The sequence below is a fragment of the Carlito syrichta genome, unplaced genomic scaffold, assembly GCF_000164805.1.
Source record: "Carlito syrichta isolate Samal-C Ts95f unplaced genomic scaffold, Tarsius_syrichta-2.0.1 Scaffold307103, whole genome shotgun sequence".
NCBI classification, from domain to species: domain Eukaryota; kingdom Metazoa; phylum Chordata; class Mammalia; order Primates; family Tarsiidae; genus Carlito; species Carlito syrichta.
In genome coordinates this window covers 40,644-61,752 of record NW_007251199.1, presented here as the reverse complement: position 1 = coordinate 61,752, position 21,109 = coordinate 40,644, and the positions used below count along the sequence as shown (strand labels likewise).

The 21,109-nt window shown below is 35.5% G+C and overlaps 1 protein-coding gene across 1 annotated transcript in view; it reads left to right on the top strand.

The window, feature by feature from the left end:
• Nucleotides 1-21,109, top strand: part of SLC27A6 (solute carrier family 27 member 6) — a 66,223-nt gene that overhangs the window by 30,759 nt on the left and 14,355 nt on the right. Inside the window, exon 5 of the mRNA XM_008063852.1 lies at nt 16,462-16,656. Coding sequence (XP_008062043.1) covers nt 16,462-16,656 — 195 coding nt within the window. The remainder of the gene's footprint in view (nt 1-16,461; nt 16,657-21,109) is intronic.

Sequence of the window (21,109 nt, the reverse complement as noted above, 5' to 3'; positions counted from 1 at the left end):
CCATTGACCAGATCTTTTAGGGCTTGATATTTTTGAAAATATCAAGATTTTGAAGGCAAAATCTGAATTTTATTTCCATCAGAGTGTTTACCAAAAACTGAAGAAGAAATGGAAGAATTATACCACCTTGGGATCTATTTTGAAGAAGAGTCAACAAAACTCATCAGATCAGAAATAGCGAATGAATGAGTAGAATAAAGCAAGGATGAGTTCCAGGTTTTTAGTTCCAACATCTGGGTAAATTACAAAACATTTGCTGGGATTTAAAAGAAAACAGACTGAGATTTGAGAAATGAGAATTAATTTTTTTTAGACCTGTTGAGTTTGATATGTTAATTAGGCATCTAGGAGAAAAAGTAAAATAGGCAGCTGGGGTGTGGAATTTGGAGCCTAAAGAGTACAAAAGACAGGACCTAATTAATAAAGGGAGGTTCTGTATTACAGCACATGTGTATGATGCCTATTTTTTTAGTTAATATTTATATATTAACAGACTACATAATTTGCCTATAGTTATCAATGTAGAACACCCACATTTTGACATTCTCAAGACCTAGTTTATGCTTTTTAGTAGTGTATTTTCTAAAATTTGTTTTACAATTGACTTTCACTTTCAAAAGAGACATTTAAAATAACGCACATATCTGACGAATATGGATTATTCATTAAAAACAAATGATATAACATTTTTCACTAGTAATGTTTAGACAGTCATGCAATGACCCCTTAGAGTTTGCAGGTGATTTTTCCCCTATTTTATTTTATATTTTGAAGGCAACAAAGTGAAAGTGTTGGAACACAAAAAGCAGATGATGACAGTGTGAGATTTAGACTCTATGACTTCTCTCAAGAGTTTTCTTTGTCATATTTAAATATGACATGGAGATAAGGAAGATACAACAGTATGAGAGAATAAAATTCCATCACGGGAGACGGAATGATGGTGACTTGATCTTGATATCTTGAACTTGTTTATTTGTTCATTTATTTTACCGGTTATCTTTTGAATGGGTTTAAAAACAATCAAAGGCTGAAAGCTTAGCATTACCTTGTCCCTGGTTAAGTGCATTGCTATTTATTCTTTCTTTCCTATTGAGAATGAATATATTAGTGCCCAGTTATGAGTGAGAACATGCCATATTCAGTTTTTTGTTTCTGTTATAGCTCACTTAGAATGATGGCCTCCAGCTGCATCCATGTTGCTGCAAAGGACATGATTTTGTCCTTCTTTATGGTGGGTAAGGGGCACACAATCATCCATTGTGTACCATGCCCACCACTGGGGGGGAGAGGGCCCACTTGATGTCAAACCTCGTCTTCATGCAATACACTTATGTGTTGGGGCAAAGGACATGATTTGTTCTTCTTTATGGTGGTGAGGGGCACACAACCACCCATTGTGTACCATGCCCATACTGGGGGGGAGAGGGCTAACATGTCAAATCTCACCTTTATGCAATACACTTATGTAGCAAAACCTCAAATGTACTCCACAACTCTAAAATACTTTCTTAAAAGAGAGAGAAAATGGTCATATTAAAAACATTTGCTCTTTTATCATGTTTTCACTTTCTTAGTTTCTGCATAACTTCAAGTGTGTTATCATCATGTTTCCCCCTTTTCATGTCTTGTAAAAGATGTAGCATTAAGTATTGAAAACTTTTCCTATCATATGTTGGTAACTTTAAATAATGACTTTTTAAAATTAATGTAGACTTAATTGTAATCAGGGCTTTCTGATATAGTTTTATTACAATTCTCTGTAGTCTTAAAAACAATTTAATTTTCCCTAAGATCTAGTTATTTAAGATATTTATACATTTTTAATTATTTATTTTTCCCAAATATTTGAGGCATACTATTATACATTGAGAAAGTCACCTCTCTTTTAAAATTCAGTTTTCCTTAAATAAGTCAAAGATACATTTAGTATTATCATGATATAAAAACATTTAGAAAAGTTTGCAAGGTACCAGAACCTTCTTTTCTGCTTAGAAACTACAAATGTACAAATGAGGAACTAGGATAAATAGATATCAACAACCTAAATTTCAATAGTTATAAAGAAATTTATGAATAGTTTGAGTGTTGTTTTAGAACCATGTGTATATATTGAAGGTTCTTTACAAGTGCTGATTTTAATACTTAATTCACATTTCATTCATCCATGCTATTTCCATTGAGGCTACATGACACATGAGTGTATAATTTTAAATAAGTTTTAGGAAAAAGAGTTCTTATGTTAAATAGAATCAAGATGGAAGACTCATAATCCCTAACATATGTTGTTTATATTTTAGATGATATTTTTAAGCATTAAATAGCTAGCTATCCAGAACTGAAGGAAGAAGTGATTTGCCCTTTTGTTTCCGCTATGAATTTGTTTCTTTTCTGTCTCTCCACCTATCAACAAAAATTCTCTTGTTTCCTGAAAAGTTAAGGTTGATACAAAATTACCTGTATTTAAACAGAACTTCTGGAGTTTCACTTTTCTTAGGCATATAAAGAGGCTATTCAGCCTGAGTATGTTAGAGATTCTCTCAGTAGGAATGAGCACATGTTCTAGAAGAAAGAGACTTTGTTTCTAGGAGGGCATTGTTAGAGGCCTGGTATTTCAGCAAATGAATAAATAAATCCTTGACCTGGTAGGAGGTAACTATAGTTCAACCACTCCTTCACTAGACAGCTTAGCAGACTGCTGAGAAAACAGCTCCCAAAGAACCCCCTGAAGAAACCAGAGCCTTGGTTCAAGTTGATGGGATTCCTTTATTGGTATCATCACATCAATTTGATGCATAGTACTGAAAGCCAGAGGGAAATGTCTATTGAAATTCAAGACTTTAAGATTCTCTGTGTTAAAAAAGCTTTTTTAAATGGCTGAAGATGAAATGAGTATTTTCTGTTTATTGGAAAGTGACTTTGTGTGCCTGTGCACGCTCGCGCACATGCGCAAGCCCACGTAAAACCACTGAATTAGAAACTCATGTTTTGATGACTTCTTTGTTTTGTTTTTTGTTTGTTTGTTTTTTTTGAGTTGGAGTCTCACTCTGTCGCCCAGACTGGAGTGCAGTGGCCGCTCCCGGCCACCGCAGCCTCGACCTGCTGGGCTCCGGCGATCCTTCCGCCTCAGCCTTCCGAGTAGCCGGAATTACAGGCGTGCGCTACCACGCCCGGCTGATTTTTTGATTTATTGTAGAGATGAGGTCTCGCTGCCCAGGCGGGTCTCGAACCCGCGGGCTCAGGCATTGATGACTTCTTATTACTGAAACCGTGGGGACAGCCTTGGTAAAATAGACCAACAGACCGACCCTTCCCTCCTCTTCTTATTTCCTCCATGTCTTGTGAACACCTTTTATGCCTCAGGCCCTGTTGCAGGCACTGCTTTTGGCAACAGGGTGTAGCAGAGAACCCCACAGGCAACGATCCTTGCTTGCTGTTATTAGAGCTTACATTTGAGTGAGTTCAACAATCTTTGTCCTCATTAGAGCTTACATTTTAATGAGTTCAAATTTTTGTCTCCATTTGGTATGTGACCTTGGATCTGAACTTCATTATCTTTATTATATGTAGGATGGGAATAATGTTTCTTATTTTATAGAATTATTGTGATGCTTGAAATGAGACAACACAAAACCCTGGACATAAGGGTTCAGATTTGCTCCCTCTCTTTGCTTCTCCTGATCTGGTTGCCAACATAGGTTTTGCTCCTGTCCTGTAGTCTCTGTACCTGCCTTCTTTCTCAGTCTCTCTCTGCTTTGATTTTTGTTTAACACTTTATGTGTCTCTTTGTGTGTCTCAGTACCTTTGTCTCTGTGCAACTGTGTCTCCTTATTTGTGAGTTTTCTCTGTGTGTGTCTATACCCACTGCATCGTCTGTCTCTCTCTCTCTCTCTCTCTCTCTCTCTCTCTCTCTCTCTCTGTGTGTGTGTGTGCGCGTGTGTGGGTGTGTGTGTGAGAGAGAGAGAGAGAGAGAGAGAGAAACAGGCTCTTTGTGTGGATGCTTCTGTGTAAATTTGTGTCCCTTTTGTGAACTAAAGTTCTCTGAAAAAAAATTTGGAGGAAAGAAACATTATTCCAGTGAACAGTTTGCAAACCAGGGAGACATAACCTTTATCTGTACAATGACCATTTGTATATCTAACCCTGAATTGTACCCCACATCTTCAAAATAAAGGAAATTAACCAAAAAAAAAAAGGAAAGTACATTCCTGAGAACCAAAGGAAGGTCTGGTTTTCATATTTTTATAGTAAAAGTCCCCACCCAGGCCCAGGTTCCCAATCAGGTCCACTTATGCAAATAAGTCAAATTTGCTGAGTTTTGATTGATTGTTGCAGCTGGGGTTCCTGAACAGGAACAGTCAGCTACGACAGTCTCAAGATTAAGCAGATGTGAGGGTTTTCTGGGAAATCAGAGTATCTGTGTGATCTCTAGTCAACAAATAACTTTTGGCTCCCTTTTAAATTTAGGCAGTTGGGGATTCATCTTGAAGGGTTTGCTCTTTCAGGTTCACACTTTGAACCCCTATATGAGTGTGTGTGTGTGTGTGTGTGTGTGTGTGTGTGTGTGTGTGTGTGTTTCTCTTATATCGTGGGTTTCTCTGTGTGTGTCACTGTGTCTATGTTTCTGTGAACTGTATCTCCATTTCACTCTCTGTCCCTTTTTCTGTTTTGTTCACTCATATTCTCTCTCTAGACTCTTACCCCAACTCCTCATTTCCTGGCTTTCTCTCTCTGTCTTGCTCTGTCTCTCTCTCTTCTGCTCTATGAGTCTCTCTTACTTTCTTTCTTGCTTTTTTTCTGTCTCTCTTAATTTTTTGCTTTTACTCTTTGTCTCCCTCTGTCTTTTAGTCTTTGTCACTTCATGCCTTTCACCTGTGTATGTATGTAGGTAGGCTTTATGTATTCATTCATTCACTTAATTGTACTCCGTTATATTATGCATGCCCTTCTCATTCCATTCCCAACATAGCTTAGATATTCTGTGATACTTAGCAACCTCATGTCTCAGGAAGAATAAAAACAAATAGAAATTTAGTCTTAAAAAGCTTTGGGTGATTTAAAAATAGAGAAGAGGATTTTTAAAAGTAATAGATGGATGTTATCAAGATTTGACTGTATTTTAGGTGATTTACTGTTAATTTCACAGTATCTCAAAATGGACATATGTAAAACCAGATACGATTAGTCACTCTCAGAACCGCCTCTCTATGTCCAGATTTTCTTGCCAATCCTGATGATGTTTTCTTCCTCAATTTGTTATTCTGCTGACCCTACTTTTCCATTTCTGTTATCACAACCTGGATTCTGACTCTCATCATCTTTTGTTTGAATCACTTCAGCTGCTATCCTCGACCCTCCTAATTTCCATCCATCATGCCAGTTGGTATCAGTTTAATGTGATTACATCAATCTCAACTTGATGTTCTGCCCTGACCTCAGTCTTCTTCCAGAAATCACTAACAGAGTTTCACAGTATAAATAGCAGAGTAGTTTTTTGGGGTTTTTTTTTTTAAGACTCATCTGACCAGTATTTTGCCCACCTACCAGTATGCTCAATGTGTGTAAGAGGAAGCTATGTATTTCAATGCTTTCATGAGGGTATTAACCCCACTTTACAAATAAAACTCTTTGTTATTTCCAATGGGATGAAGCCCTTTCTAAGAAGGAAACATAAAGGAAAGCACATGGGAATCTGGATGAGGAAGCTTACCAATATTTCTAGAAACAATGTATTGTACAATTAACCAGATGGTGCTTAACTTGTGTTAATACAAACAGGTTTTTGCTATTTGGACTCTATTTACAAATTAAGCTAGGATTCAGCTAACTTTTCCTCTAAAGCACCATTAGTAAATATTTTAAGTTTTGTGTGTCACGCTGTCTCTCTCACAACTCCTTAATTCTGCCTGTGTCATCTCAAAAGCAGCTATAGATAATCTGTAAATAAATGAGTGTGGCTGTGTTATAATAAAACTTTATTTACATAAACAGGAGGTGGGTTAGATTTGGCCCTGAAGGCTATAGTTTGAGAAGTCTTGATTTAGACTTTATGCTCACATCTTATTATATATTCCTTTTATGTAAAATTTCCATTCCTGTGCAAACTAGTTTTTTAAAAGCATTTTTCCCTCCCTCCGTGTATATATATATATATATATATATCTATATATCTGTGAGTGTATATGTGTGTATGTGTGTATATGTGTGTATATATGCCAAAAATAGGGAGTTTTTTGGGCTTGCTACAGGGCTTCATATACTTTTAATATTGTTATTATAAATAAAATAATGTAATTATTTTATTTATATATGTTGCCATGCTCATAATTTGTAAATCGCTTATTTATTATTTATTATAGAATTTGTAAATCATTTATTTATTATAGAATTGTGGGGTACAAGTGAAGCTTTACTACAAAATTAGGCTGCATGCAAGTGAAGTTTGGGCTTCTAGGTGGCCCTCACTCCCCTAGTAGTGGACCAGGTACATTTGTGTTTTCACATGTTCTCTCCTCACCCTCCTCCCTCCACCCTTCCACTAGCAGTGCCCAGCAACTGCTGATCACATCCTTGTACTAACATGAGTAATGTTCAGGGTCCACTTCCAGGTGAGAACGTGCAGTATTCAGTTCTTTGTTTCTGTGATAGCTCACTTAGTATGATGGTCACCAACTCCATCCAAGTTGCTGCAAAAGTTCATGATTTTGTTCTTCTTTATGACTGAGTAATATTTCATCATGTATATGTACCACATTTTCTTTATCCAGTTCATTTTAGATGGGCATCAGGGTTGGTTTCATGTTTTTGCCATTGTGAATGCTGTGGCAATAAACATGCATGTACAGGTGTCTTTTTGGTAGAGTGATTTATGTTTCTCTGGGTATATTCACAGGAGAGGGATTGCTGGATTAAATGGAAGATCAATTTTTTGTTCTTTTAGGAATTGCCACACTTTTTTCCACACAGGATGAACTATCTTGCATTTCCACCAACAATGTAGAAGCATTCCCTTTTCTCCACACCTGTGCCAGTATCTGTTGTTTTTGACTTATTAATAATAGCCATCCTTTCCAGAGTTAGGTGCCGTCTCATAATTTTGATGTGTGTTTCTCTGATGATTAGTGAGGCTGAGCATTGCTTCATGTGTCTGTTGATTGCTTGTTTATCATCTTTTGAGAAGTGTCTGTTCATGCCCTTTGCCCATTTTTTAATGAGGTTATTAGGTGTTTTTCCTTTCATTTTGTGTAAGTTCCTTGAAGAAACTGGATGTTAGGCCTTTGTCAGATGCACAATTTGCAAACATTTTTTTCCTATTCTATGGTTTGTCTCTTCACTCTCTTGATGGTTTCTTTTGCTGTGCAAAAGCATTTCAGTTTGTTGAGATCCCACTTGTCTACCTTAGTTTTTATGGCATTCACTGTTGGGGATTAGGTGAAGAATTCATTGTATACTCCGATGTGCATAAGGGTGTTTCCTAGGATTCTTGTAGTTTGAGGTTTTACATTTGGGTTTTGATACATTTTTTGGTTGATTTTGTATATGGTGATAAGTAAGGGTCCAGTTTCATTCTTCTGCATGTGGTTAGCCAGTTTTCTAAATATGGTCTCCTTTCTCCAATGATTGCTATTGATGGTTTTGTTGAAGATGTGATACTCTGTTTTTGTTTCTGGAATTTCTGTGCTGTTACATTGGTCTATGTGCCTGTTTCTGTACCAATATCATGTAATCTTGTTAACTGTTGCCTTGTAATAATATTTAAAGTCTGGAAGCGTGCTGCTTCCCACTTTGTTCCTTTTGCTGAGGATTGTTTTGGCTATTTGTGCTCTTTTTTGTTTCCATATGAATTTCTGTATTGCTGCTTCCCGGTCTGTAAAAAATGATATTGGTAATTTGATGGGCATTGCATTGAATATGTAGATTGTCTTGGGTAGGATGAACATCTTGACAATATTGATTCTTCCAATCCATGAGCATGGAATGTTTTCCCATTTGTTTGTCTCATCCTTGTTTTCTTTGACCAGCATTTTGTAGTTTTTGTAAAGGTCTTTCACTTCTCCATTTAGGTGGATGCCAAGGTATTATCATATTTTATGGCTATTGTGAATGGGATTGTGCTTTTTATTTGGTTCTCTGCCTGCTTGTTGCTTTGTATAGAAATGCAACTGTCTTTTGCACATTGATTTTATAGCCAAATTACTAAAGTAATTTGTCAGTGCAAGGATGCTTTTGACAGACTCCCTATTGTTTTCTAGGTATAGAATGATATCGTCTGCAAAGAGCGATTGCTTAACTTTATCTTTTCCTATTTGGATACCCAAGATTTTCTTATCTTGCCTGATTACTCTGGCTAGGATTTCCAGCACTATGTTGAATAGGAGGGGTGAGAGTGGGCATTGTTGACTTGTTCCTGTTCTTAGGGAGAATGTTTCCAGTTTCTACCCATTGAACAAAATATTAGCTGTGGGTTTATCACAGATGGCTCTTACTGTTTTGAGGAATATTTCTTCTATGCCTAGGTGCTTAGGGTTGTTTTTTTTAAAGTCAAGATTGGATGCTGGATTTTGTTGAATGCTTTTTCTGTGTCTAATGAGATAATCATGTGGTTCTTTGTTTAACATCTGTTAATGTTCTGAATTATGTTTATGGTCTTATGAAAGTTGAACCAGTCCTGCATTCCAGGAATGAAGCTCAGCTGGTCATGGTGGATGATCCTTGAAATGTGTTGTTAGATCCCATTTGCTAGAATCTTGTTGAGAATTTTTGCATCTGTGTTTATCAAGGAGATTGGTCTGTAATGCTCTTTTCTTGTTGGGTCTTTGCCAGTTTCGGGTATCAGTATGTTGTTTGTTTCATAAAATGAATTAGAGAGAATTCCATCATTTTTAATTGCCTGGAATACTTTCAATAAGATTAATATTAGCTCCTCTTTGTATGTCTTGTAGAATTCAGCTGGAAAGTCATCTGGTCTAGGGTTTTTTTTGTTTTTTTGTTTTTTTGGCAGGAGGTTTCCTATTACTGAATCGATTTCCTGGATTGTTACTGGTCTATTTAAAGTTTCAATTTCTTCTTGTTTCAATGTTGGGATGTAGTGTGATGTCCGAAAATCCTCCATTTCCTTTAGGTTTTCTAGGTTATTTGCATATAGGCGTTCATAGTAATCTTTGTTAATCTTTTGAATTTCTTCAGGGTCAGTTGTGACGTCACCTTTTGCTTTTCTAATTGTGTTTATTTGGACTCTCTTTAATTTTTTAAGTCAATCTTGTCAGTGGGCCATCTATCTTTTTTATTCATTCAACGAACCAGTCTTTTGTCTCATTGATCCTTGCTATGACATTTTAGTTTTCTATATCCTGCAATTATGATTTTATCTTAATAATCTGATTTTTTTCTACAGAAATTAGAATTCAGATGATCTTGTCTTTCTTGCTCCCACAGGTGTGATGTTAGGCTGTTTGCTTGTGATGTTTCTATTTTCTTAATATGTGTGTGCAGTGCTATGAATTTTTCTCCTAACACTGCTTTTATGGCATCCCAGAGATTCTGATAAGATATGTCTTTGTTTGCTTTTAAGGATCTTTTAATTTCTGTCTTGCTTTCTGTGTTGACCCAGAAGTCATTCAGTACCATGTTGTTTAATGTCCATGTCTGTGTGTGTTTTGGAGGGATTTTGTTGTTGTTGATATTAGAAGATGCGTGGTATTATTTCAATCTTTTGAAATTTGTTCATGTCCAAGAATGTGATCAATCTTGGAGTATGTTCCATGTGCTGATGAGTAGAATGTACACTCTGTAGACGTTGGGTGACATGTTCTGTAGATGTCTACTAAATCCATTTGATTGAGCATCAAGTTAAGTTCTAGATCTCCTTATCAGTTTTTTTCCTCTGCGATCTGTCTAGCCTGTTAGTGGGGTATTTAGGCCTCCAATTATGATGGTCCTCTCTCAGTTTACTTAGTAGTTGTTTCATAAAATCCGGTGCTCCTATGTTGGGTGCATATATATCTGAGATTGATATTTCTTGCTGGTGGATTGAGCCTTTTATCATTATGCAGTGTCCATTTTAAGTTTTGGTAGTTTAAAAGCTGATATCAGAATAGTTACTATGCTCGGTTTTGTTTTCCATTTTTGTGGAAAATCGTTTTACAGCCTTTAACATTGAGCCTGTGGGTGTCCTTTGCAGCAAGATTAGTTTCCTGGAGGAAGCGGACTTTGGGATCATGCTGCTTTATCCAGTTTGCCACTCTATGCCACTTCAGTGGTGCATTAAGTCCATTCACATTTAAATTAATTATTGAAATATGAGAGTTTGTCTCTATCATTGGACTCTTAGGGGGTTGCTTTGCTTCTTTTATCTTTTGTATTTATATATGTGTTTATTTTTCTTTTTGTGGGTGCTCTGTTAACTGTGTGTTTACCTGTACCTTTGTGGTGGGTATGACTGCTTTGTTTGCTTTTTTCTTTTATCTTTTCTTTCTTTCTTTCTTTCTTTCTTTCTTTCTTTCTTTCTTTCTTTCCTTCTTTTTTATTTTTTGCTGTGTTCAACAAAAGAATGGCTAAAGCATTGCCTAAAGGGTTGGTCTGTGGGTAGCATATTCTTTTAGAGATTGGATGTCTGGGAAGGATTTTAATTCGCTGTCACTGATGAAACTTAGCTCAGTGGGGGAGAGAAATTCTTGACTGGAATTGCTTATCTTTAAGAATGTTTAAAATAGGACTCCAGTGGTTTCTGTCTTGTAGTGTCTTGGCAGATAAGTCTGGAGTGATTCTGATGGGTCTTCCCCAGTAGGTGGTCTGACCTTTCTCTCATGATGCCTTTAGAAATTTTTTCTTTCATTCTTACTTTTTAGAGACTGATACTGTGTGTGTCTTGGGAATAGCCTTCTCATGTAATATCTTGTGGGGATTCTCTGAATTTTTTGTGATTGAATGGTTTCCTCTCTAGCAAGATGTGAGAAATTTTCTTTGATGATCTCACAGAATGTTTGTTTCATGGTGTTCTCAGTTGCCCTTTCTACTTCAGGGATACCAGTCAGGTGTAGATTTGACTATTTGACAAAGTCCCACATGTTTCAGAAGCTTTGCTCTTTCTTTGTGAGCCTTTTGGAATGTTTTGGTCTTCAAGCTCTAAGATCCTTTTCTCTGTCTGATTGATCCTGCTCCCTATGCTTGTTACTATGTTTTAAATTTCCCGGACAAAGTTATTCATTTTCATTATTTCAGAGTGGGCCTTGCTGAAATTAGCCAACTATATTTTTACTCCCTGTATGATTTTGGTGAGTTTTACCTCTAATTTCTTACAGTTCTCTTTATTCATTTTAGCCATCCAATGTCTGATTTTGTGAATGTCATCTAGGATAGGTCATTCTGGGGGGCTTCCATTGTTTGTGCTCTGGTAACTGCTTTTATGGTACTTTCTCTTTAATACTCTGAGGATTGCCTATTTTTTGGTAGATTTTTCCCCCCACATTTGTGACAAGTCTCTCTTCCCTCTCTATCTTTCCTTCTTTGTTTTGTTGCTTTGAAGTAATCAATGACCCTCTGTCCTAGGGCCCTTTCTGTTGTTCAATATAGGTCACTCAGTAAGAGAGAGAAGAGCACTCACTTCTACTTATGCTCCACCCTGTGACAGGCCTGTCTGCTGCAGATTTTCTCTCCCTGTTAATCTGGTGAAATTGGTTTTCAGACCCTGTTGCAAGCACTCTGCAAACAGCGGGTAGGAGAATGGGCCAATCTGCTGTCTGTGGTCTGCAACCCACATGCCTTCCCATCGTGAAGCTCAGGTGTCTTTTGTGTTTCTCCCTCCTTATTCGAGTTTGCACTCAGCATCATCATGTGGGCGCACAGGGCTATGAGGTGTTTCTTCCTGATCTGGTAGCAAGTTTGGTCATGAGCTGTTGGCAGCAGGCACCAGCTGAGTTCATTCTGCAGATGAGCCTTCCCAGCCCCGAAGCCAACAGCCTTAGCAGCTGTCCAAGTGTGAGTTTATTCCTTGTTCCACTTGGACTCTGGTCTCCTGCTCTGTGTCCTGACCCAAGACTTCTCTTGCATTAAGACCAACGACTCAAGTGTGACTGGGAGGGGTGTAAGGACCCACAGCATCTCAAGATCACTCACCCCCTCTCATTTACAGGACAGGGCTTCAGTTCTTGTGCAAACCGGGTGCACAGCGGTGGATGGGGTGCCCAGATTCCAACATTTATTGTCATCTTCTGGTTTCAGTGTGTTAAAGGAGACCTTAGCAGGGTGCTTCACCCATCCAATACTGTTCAGAGTGTCTCTGCCTATTGGTGGCTGGGTCCCTACTCTCTGCCTTGCTTGGTGTGAGAAACGTTGGTCTGCTGCTCCATGGTGGCCCTCTTCTAATCTTCTCAATGTACTATTAAATGACAATGGCAAGCATTAAACTTGCTTAAAAACAAAGGAAAAAATTAAATGAAAATGCACTATATTTTCTTATTTAATTGGCATTTCAAATTAAATGGAAAGTTTTAGTCTTAAGAATTGTGCATTGAAGAGGTAGCCACCTCACCCTCCTCAGTAAAATATAAATAAGAATGTCGTTTTACAATTTGGTAACAAAGTTAAAAAGATATTTACAACTGTTGACTTCTTCCAGGAATCTATCCTAATCAGATGCAAAAATTTATAGACAAGATATAGACTCAGTATTATTGTTGATAATGATGAACATTTAAAAACAATGTAGCAATGAGTCTTTCATCCCATCTAATTTTTTGTTGATTATTATGCCAACATTTGGAGATTTTCCTCTTTTCTTCTTGAAGTTAATTTCTGCTTTACATTTTATTGTGGTCAGAGAACATACTTTTAATAAAGGTTAATGCTTTATTTGACTAAGATACAGTATAAGACCCAATATATTATCAATTTACTTTGGTAAATTCTTCTTGGGCACTTGAAAAAATATGTATTCTTCAGTGATCTGTTACACTGTTCTCTATACATAAATTAAGTCAAGTGGTTATTTTTCTTTAAACTTCTATATTCTTTCTTTTTCTGCTTATTCTATCAGTACTTAGTAAGTTAAAAGTACTTTATATTTTTATGAATTCTAAACTTTTTAAATGTATTTAGTCTGTTTACATTTAATGTATTTACCAACAAATTTAGATATATCTTCTATCTTGATATTTTTATGTTTGCTTAATCTGTTTCCTTCCCCTTCTTACCTCCTTTTGAAATAATATTTTTCTTATTAACTTTTTCATTGATTCGTTCTTCAGCTACACATCAATTTATTTTTCTTTTATTTAAAAAAAATTTTTTTTTGAGCTGTAGTGTCACTCTGTCACCCAGACTGGAGTGCAGTGACTGCTCTTGGCCACTGCAGCCTCTACCTGCTGGACTCCGGCGATCCTTCCATCTCAGCCTTCCAAGTAGCTGGAACTATAAGCACGTACTACCACATCTGGCTAATTTTTGATTTATTGTAGAGATGAGGTCTCACCAAGTTGCCCAGGTGGGTCTCGAACCTGTGGGCTCAAGCAATCCACTCACCTCAGCCTCCCAAAGTGCTGGGATTACAGACTGAGCCACCGAGCCCGGCCCTAAATTTTTTTATCTGAATATTTGTATTAGCTTAAAGAATCTATTACGGTGTATCTTAAAATATAACTTTTTTCACTTCTTTGCAATGCAAAGCTTTATAGCACTTTAATTATATTTATGTATCTTTAATATTTCATGTTTTATCATCTCTTGTAATTATACATGTGTTAAATCTTTGAAACATTATTAGCTTTAAAGAAATTAGAGACAGAATCTCAGGCTGTCTTCTAGGCTGGAATGCAGTGGCGTGATCATAACTCACTTGAACTCCTGGACTCTGTCAAGTGATCCTCCCATCTTAACCTCCTGAGTAGAAAATTATTTTAAAGATTAATACTCATTCACATTTATCTTTTCTGGTCTCCTTTGTTTCTTCCTACTTTTTGTTTCTTTGCTCCTACATGATATTGTTTCTCTTTTAAGAACTCCCTTTAGTGTTTCTTCTGGTACCATTCTACTAAAAACAAAATTCCCAGTTTTTGTTTGTTTAAAAACATGGTTTGTCTTTTAGTTTTGAATAATGTTTTTACTCACTATAGAATGATGGTTTAACAAATTATTTTCTTTTAATATCTTAAAGCTATTATTTTATTCTAAGTTCCATGGTTATTGTTGGAATGTCATCCTATTTCTTTCTGGCTGCTTTTTAAATCTCTCACCCCCATTTTTGTACTTTTTTTTCTTCTTAGCAATTTTACCAGGAAATTTCCAAGTGTATCGTCCTAGTATTTAACTGTTCGTGGTTCTGGAGTCTTTTTTTCCATAGCTTCATTGTTTTCTATTGCTTTTGAAAAATACTTAGTTAAAAATCTCTTCAGTTATTACCTCCTCTCGATCCCTTTTACTATTCTATAGGATTCCACATATATATATATTTCAGATTATCATCTTTTACTTCCTTTTATATATTTTTACCCTTTAAAATAATCTATGTTTTAATCATCACATTTTAGAATAAGGCACTAAAATTCTGACTCGCATGGCTAGGATTTGTCAACAAAAGGGTCAGATCCTAGGCTGATTTAGTAGGGATCCAGTCATTTTATTGAGGTCTTTTCAGAAGTCAGTATCTTTCTCTTGAATTGATCAGTTTCCTTGATAATAACTCAACAGTTTCTGTGTTGGTAAATAATTTTGGGTATCAGAGTTCTGGAATCAGAGCAGGTGAAGAATTTAGTGACCTTATCATTTAGTATGTACACTTTCATTAAACTCTCCTGTTTTCAGTAGTGTTTGATTGAAATATAATTATATAGGCATGAATATCTAAGCAAAGAGCTTATTTGAGAACTAAGAATTGTAAATTGGGACACATAAACTGTGGTCGCCCCTGGTTGTACCTAAGAAATAAAGGGAAAGGCTGGGGTTTTATTGAGAAAACAGGAAAGTTATGTTAGTTGTTTTGAAAGAAACTCATTGGTGTCATCAGTGTCTTGCAGGAGCTGGTGAGTTCTAATTGATAAGTGGCAGCAGTTACTAGGTAAGACCTAATATTAAAGGTCTTTGCGGTTTTGCTGTTGAACTACAAAAATAGTTTTTAGAACAGGCATGTGTGACCTGGATGCCCTTCCCCATGGTCTCTGACTCCATTTTAGTCAGCTGTGACATAAATAACTCAATGTGTATAATCAATTGTCACAGTAAGTTCTTCAATGCAAACTGGTGTCTGTCTGGCTGGATTTCTCCAGAGAGTAACTTTCCAGTATTCAGCCAATGCATAGCAAGGATAGACTCACAAATGCATTGCCTATATTATGAGAGTTAATTGTACAACTACCTCTTAAACAAATTTCCTACTAAGCTTTCTGCCTTCCTCATTCTTTATGATGCTTGCTTGACACTTTCAGAAGCATTTGTTGTACCCATCTACAAGCTTACTTTTTAGCCTTATCCATTCTGCTGAGCTATATGCCTTTTATCTTTCACATTTCAGTTTTCAAAATTTCCTCTCACTCACTTCTCTTTGTTCTTGAGAGTTCATAGTTTAAAATATTTCCTTTAAAGCCATTTTAATAGTGCTTAGAGAAGGAATTGAGATAATGTGACCAATTGATCGCCAGAGACACTGATTTCTCTATGTTATTGTTGTTATTTATTATTATTTCTCATTATTTTGTATTACTTTTGGTGATGATGATGATGGAAGTGTCTCAGAGTAAATCATGGACATACTGTGACTGCACTGATAATATATTCTCATTCTAATTTTAAGCCAGTATATAATTAATGTTAATTAACAGAGTGCTTATTGAATATAGAACAAAATATAATTCTGTTTTTGTTATAATTCTAAAATATGAATTAAAAATAAAAATGTGAATATTGCACATTCTAAAATAAGGGTTACATACAGTCAAAATATTTTTTTATTATATTTGCAAGTCAAATATTAGAATGATTTGATGGCCTCAATTTGTTGTTTATTCTATGTTAGGCACAGCATACTGTACACATATACATACTGTACACAGCAGTATGTGACATAGGTACTATCATCATTTTTTACAAATGAATAAACTGAGAAACAGAGTAGAAGTCAACATCTCATTCAAAATTATATAGCTAATAAAGATAGACCTGGGAGTACAAAGTCAAACATGTTTTATAATATTTTTTAAGTAATATTTTTTTCCTGAAAAATGCTGTCTTCTTTACCTGGCATCTACCCCAAAAAGCCTTCAGTAATCTGGAATTTAGAATGAGTTGTGCCCAGATGTGGGAAAACACAAGTTATTATTCTTTGCTGTTGTTACTTTCATTAGCATTTGGGGAAAGTTCTGCAGCAAATTTATATTATTATTATTATTATTATTACATGAATACATTATTGCATGAATGCAGCTTGCTTCAGGAACTAGAACTAGTTAAAGGTAAAACCCTTTATTCTAACAGAGAGAAGGAGAGAAAGATCATAGAGTGCGCTTGGCAGTTGGAAATGGCATACGAAGTGATGTATGGAGACAATTTCTAGATAGATTTGGAAATATTAAGATGTGTGAACTTTATGGAGCTACTGAAGCAAATATTTCTTTCATGAACCACACTGGAAAAATTGGAGCAGTTGGAAGAACAAATTTCTTTTACAAAGTAAGTACAGTATTTTCTTTATAAAAGAAATTCAATGAAGTCTGCTAACTCTCTTCTGGACTTTGTGCTTGTTGAGAACTTCTAGAAGTAAAATAATGGCTCTCAGTGAGCAATGGTACTATAGATTATGCAAATCTCAATCATCTCCCATGTCTTCCCTCTATAATATGAAGATAATTACGCCCAATTTTTTGTCCAGTTTTCAAATTTACTGACATAATGTATAAATAGCAAGCATAGGTCCTGATATGTATTACTATGACTCTTTCAATTGTCCATGAATCTATCCATTCCAGTGTTTTTATTTATCTTTCATTGTTTATACCGCTCAAAACTTCTGTAAGGTTTTGAATACATGTGTTTAAAAAATAAAAAACAAAAATCTGTATCAAGATATCACTGAAATCTTAAAAGTAGCCAAAGAAACCAACTTTCTAAGAGTAAAAGAGTGATAACTGATTTCTCAATAGCAAGCACAGAAGACAAAAGGCAGTAGACAGATATATTCCACTTGCTTGGTGAAAATAACTGTCAAAGTAGAATTTATGCTCAAAAATATTTTTAAGAATAAAGGTGAATAAAGAATAAAAAATAAATTTATAAAGCAAAATTCACATGAACTCAAAAGGAAATGTCTTCAATAATGTAGACTATTTGAATAATGAATTAAACAAACTGCTATACAATATATAAAGACTCCTACATCAAACAACTGCAGAATACCCATTCTTTTCAAGCATTTATGAAAACTTTACAAAAATTACTGCATTTAGAGAATTCCAATAAATTGCGAAGGATTAAATACATAGAGATTATGATCTCAGACAACAGTTTAATTGAGATGCAAATACATATTTAAAAAGCAACCAGATAATCACCCATTTATTTGGAAAGAAAACATTTCTAAATTTCCATGGGTCAAAAAATTATAACAGAAATTAAAAGAATTATGAACTGAATTATAATTAAAATGTTACATTTAAAAACTTGTAGACTCAGTTAAGAAAACCTGGAAATCAGATAGAGGTAAAGATTCATCTATAGATTAATTTTTAATAAAACAACTAAAATGAACTCAAAATAAAAGGAAGGAAATAGTAAAGAGCAGAAATTAATGAAATAGAAGAAAACATTTAGTGAGGAATATAAAAATCTCATACATATAATTTTTTAAAAAGTAAAGAATAGATTCTGATTGATAGAGAGAAGATACAAATACGAGGGAACAATACAATTCTGATTGATAGAGGGAAGATACAAATACGAGGGAACAGTATGTACAATAGGAATTTGGTCCTCTGGATCAAACAGTCAGCCAAGATTTTATCTGGAAGTTTTGAGAAGATGGCATCATGATTTGCAGAAGAAATGTATGAGTTGTGGCAAACAGGTGACTGGTTCTTCCACCATGACAATGAACCTACCCACACCTCGCTGAATATTCGGCAGTTTTTGACCAAAAAAAACCTTACCCCCATGCTCCACCTTCCCTAGTCACCTGATCCTGCCTCCAAAGACTTTTTTGTTTTCCTGGATGAAGTCTTCAGAGTAAAACGTTTTGCCAATGTGGAAGAGGTGAAACAAAAAACGGCAGAAGCACTAAAAGGCATCAAAATTGATGTGTTCAAAAACTGTTTTGAGCAGTGGAAAAAGTATCTTGATAGAGGAGTTGCATCAAAAAAGAGTACTTTGAAGTTGACCAACGTTTAAACGTAATAATAAATACACAATTTTTAATAAATAAATTCCATTTGGGGAATCCTCTTTGTAATGTCAAGAATGGAAAAGGGGATATGGCTACCAATACTTTATACATTAAGATAACACAACATCATATGTTAATTGAGTTCATGTCAATAAATCTGACATGAACTGGAAAAATTTCTAGAAAAGTAAAACTTACCAGTATTGGCTTAAGAATTATCACACCAAAAACAAATTTATGCCCCAAAATCTTCCCTTAGTTTCAGAGAGTTTCCTGGTTCAAGGTACTAAATATTCAAAGAGCAAATAATTCCAATCTTATATACTCTACCAGAGAATAGAAAAGGAGAAAAAAGTCCCAACTCACTTTTTGACTCCCAAGCCTGACACGGACAGTGCAAGAACAACAGTTCTTCATACAGACTTGGATGAAGAAAGTCTTTGGTCAATTATCTCTCTCCTTAAGTGTGTTTCCTCAGAGGCCTCTCCTGTGTCCTGAGGGTGGCACTATCCTTATGACACTACTGTTGTGTTTTCCAGAGACCCCACCAGTTTTAGAACTGTTTCTGGAAAGAGCTTTAAGAATCCTGTAGTGCAAACTTTGGTGCATTTGTATTACTTGCATCTCTAGCTTCTTTAGTTTTATAGATTAAGATTTCTGTATAATAACCTGCCCTAGATCAAAGAACACCTAGAAGCAACAAAAATATATTTTTGGCTTTCTAGTCTGACTTCTCTTCAGTATCTGGAAGTAATTGACAAATGTGTTTTTCATGTCACAGCAGCTCACCCTTTTAGTCAAGCTGCCTTTTCAAAGCTGGTGTCAATCACACTAATGTTCTAAACCTAAAGAAAGCGCAAACTATTTTTATAATGCATTCTTTTAGGATTTGGAAGGTCTAGTTGACATCTCAGAAATGAACTTGACACTGAACAAAAGTATTTTGTTGAAAGTAAGTGCTGATATTACTGAGCTTTGCATTCCTTGCAGTTAATTTTCTCAATTCATTGCACTGGTTCCATTATAAATTTGGTATTCATATTAAGGCCCCTTTGTGAAGCTGTCATTATAAAGTCAAGAGTATAATGAAAATGATTTGTATTTTATATTACTGACTTGGCTTCATTAAAGTTTTTGAATGTTTTAAAATTCTCTCAGACTATAATAATGTCAATACTATAAAAAGTCAGGATTGTCTTCAATTTATTTGGAAAAATTCTGATTGTTAAGTCATTTTAGTTTTCTTTTTTCAGTTTAGAAATGACAGAAATCATATCAATGCCATGTGGATTATCGTGTCTTTTATCATTTTATTCATATGTTGCTTTGTTAGATAGCAGATATTCAGAAAAATTTGGTGCAGTAATTATTTCATAATTAAGTGGGAAGATTTGGTAAGTGTATCTCTCAAAAATGCAAGCCCAGTGGAGGCTCATGCTTACTATCTCAGAGTGAACCAACCTCCAAGCAGAGATAGAGTGCTACAAGTGAAGGAGAAAGATAAGGCAACTACACAGAGTTTCTGTAACCCAAATGTTCTTCTTATGTGCTACATTTACTATTTGAGTACATAAGACTGAAGAGATAGAATCCCATATATTAATTCAAGGCAAACAGTATAAAAAAATTTGGTGACAATGTATTTGAGAAACAAACCCAAGTAAAATTGTTTACTGTCTTCTTTTTTTCTATAGTATTTTCACCTGGAATAAATAATTAAGAAGGGACAAATATGAAATACACAGATGAAATAAATCTTGAACAAAAGGAGAGAATTAATCTAAATAAAAGGTAGCTAAGAAGAATATAAATTTACATTGGTATAGCAAGTTCACCAAAATGACTGAACAATGTTTACAAAAAAAATTTCCGTAAGCTCAAAAAATTTCAATAATATTCTCTTTAAAAATAAGAGCTAATGAGAAGGAAAGATCAAGGAAAACATAACTCAATGAAATAAATTGAAAAGTAACCATGCTCAGCACAAAGAAAAAATAGAAGAAAAAGTGAGAATATTATAGAAGTGAGCACCACATTAAAGAACTTAAAAATCAACAGCACTGTGAACATTGTTAGGGAGCAAGATGGGTGGAATTAAGGAGTCCCAAAAACACAATAAAAATAACAAGCAAATGATAGTTTAAAAATTAAGAAAAAGTATTTTGAAAGCATAGACAGTTATCTGACTTGTGCTTACTTGTTGTTCTTGCAGAAAAGAACAGATCAAAGAGAAAAATAATTATTTCAACGCTAATAGAAGGAAACATCCTAGAAGTAAGGTCTTGAATCTTCAGCAAAAGAGCACACTATGTTTCTGGGGAAAAAATATGTTACAGAGTAATCATTAGGAAGATATGTCTTAGTGAAATTTCTGAACAAAAATTAAAGAACCATAAAGAGATGAATGCTGAGGCGGAAAAAGCAAAGGATGTACAAAATATAACACAGGTGAAGATCAGAAACATCTCAAGCCGGGCTCGGTGGCTCAGCCTGTAATCCCGCGCCTTTGGGAGGCTGAGGTGAGTGGATTGCCTGAGCCCGCGGGTTCGAGACCCGCCTGGGCAGCGAGACCTCATCTCTACAATAAATCAAAAAAAAAATCAGCCGGGCGTGGTAGCGCATGCCTGTAATTCCGGCTACCTGGAAGGCTGAGGCGGAAGGATCGCCAGAGTCCAGCATGTCGAGGCTGCGGTGGCCGGAAGCGGCCACTGCACTCCAGTCTGGGTGACAGAGTGAGACTTCCACTCA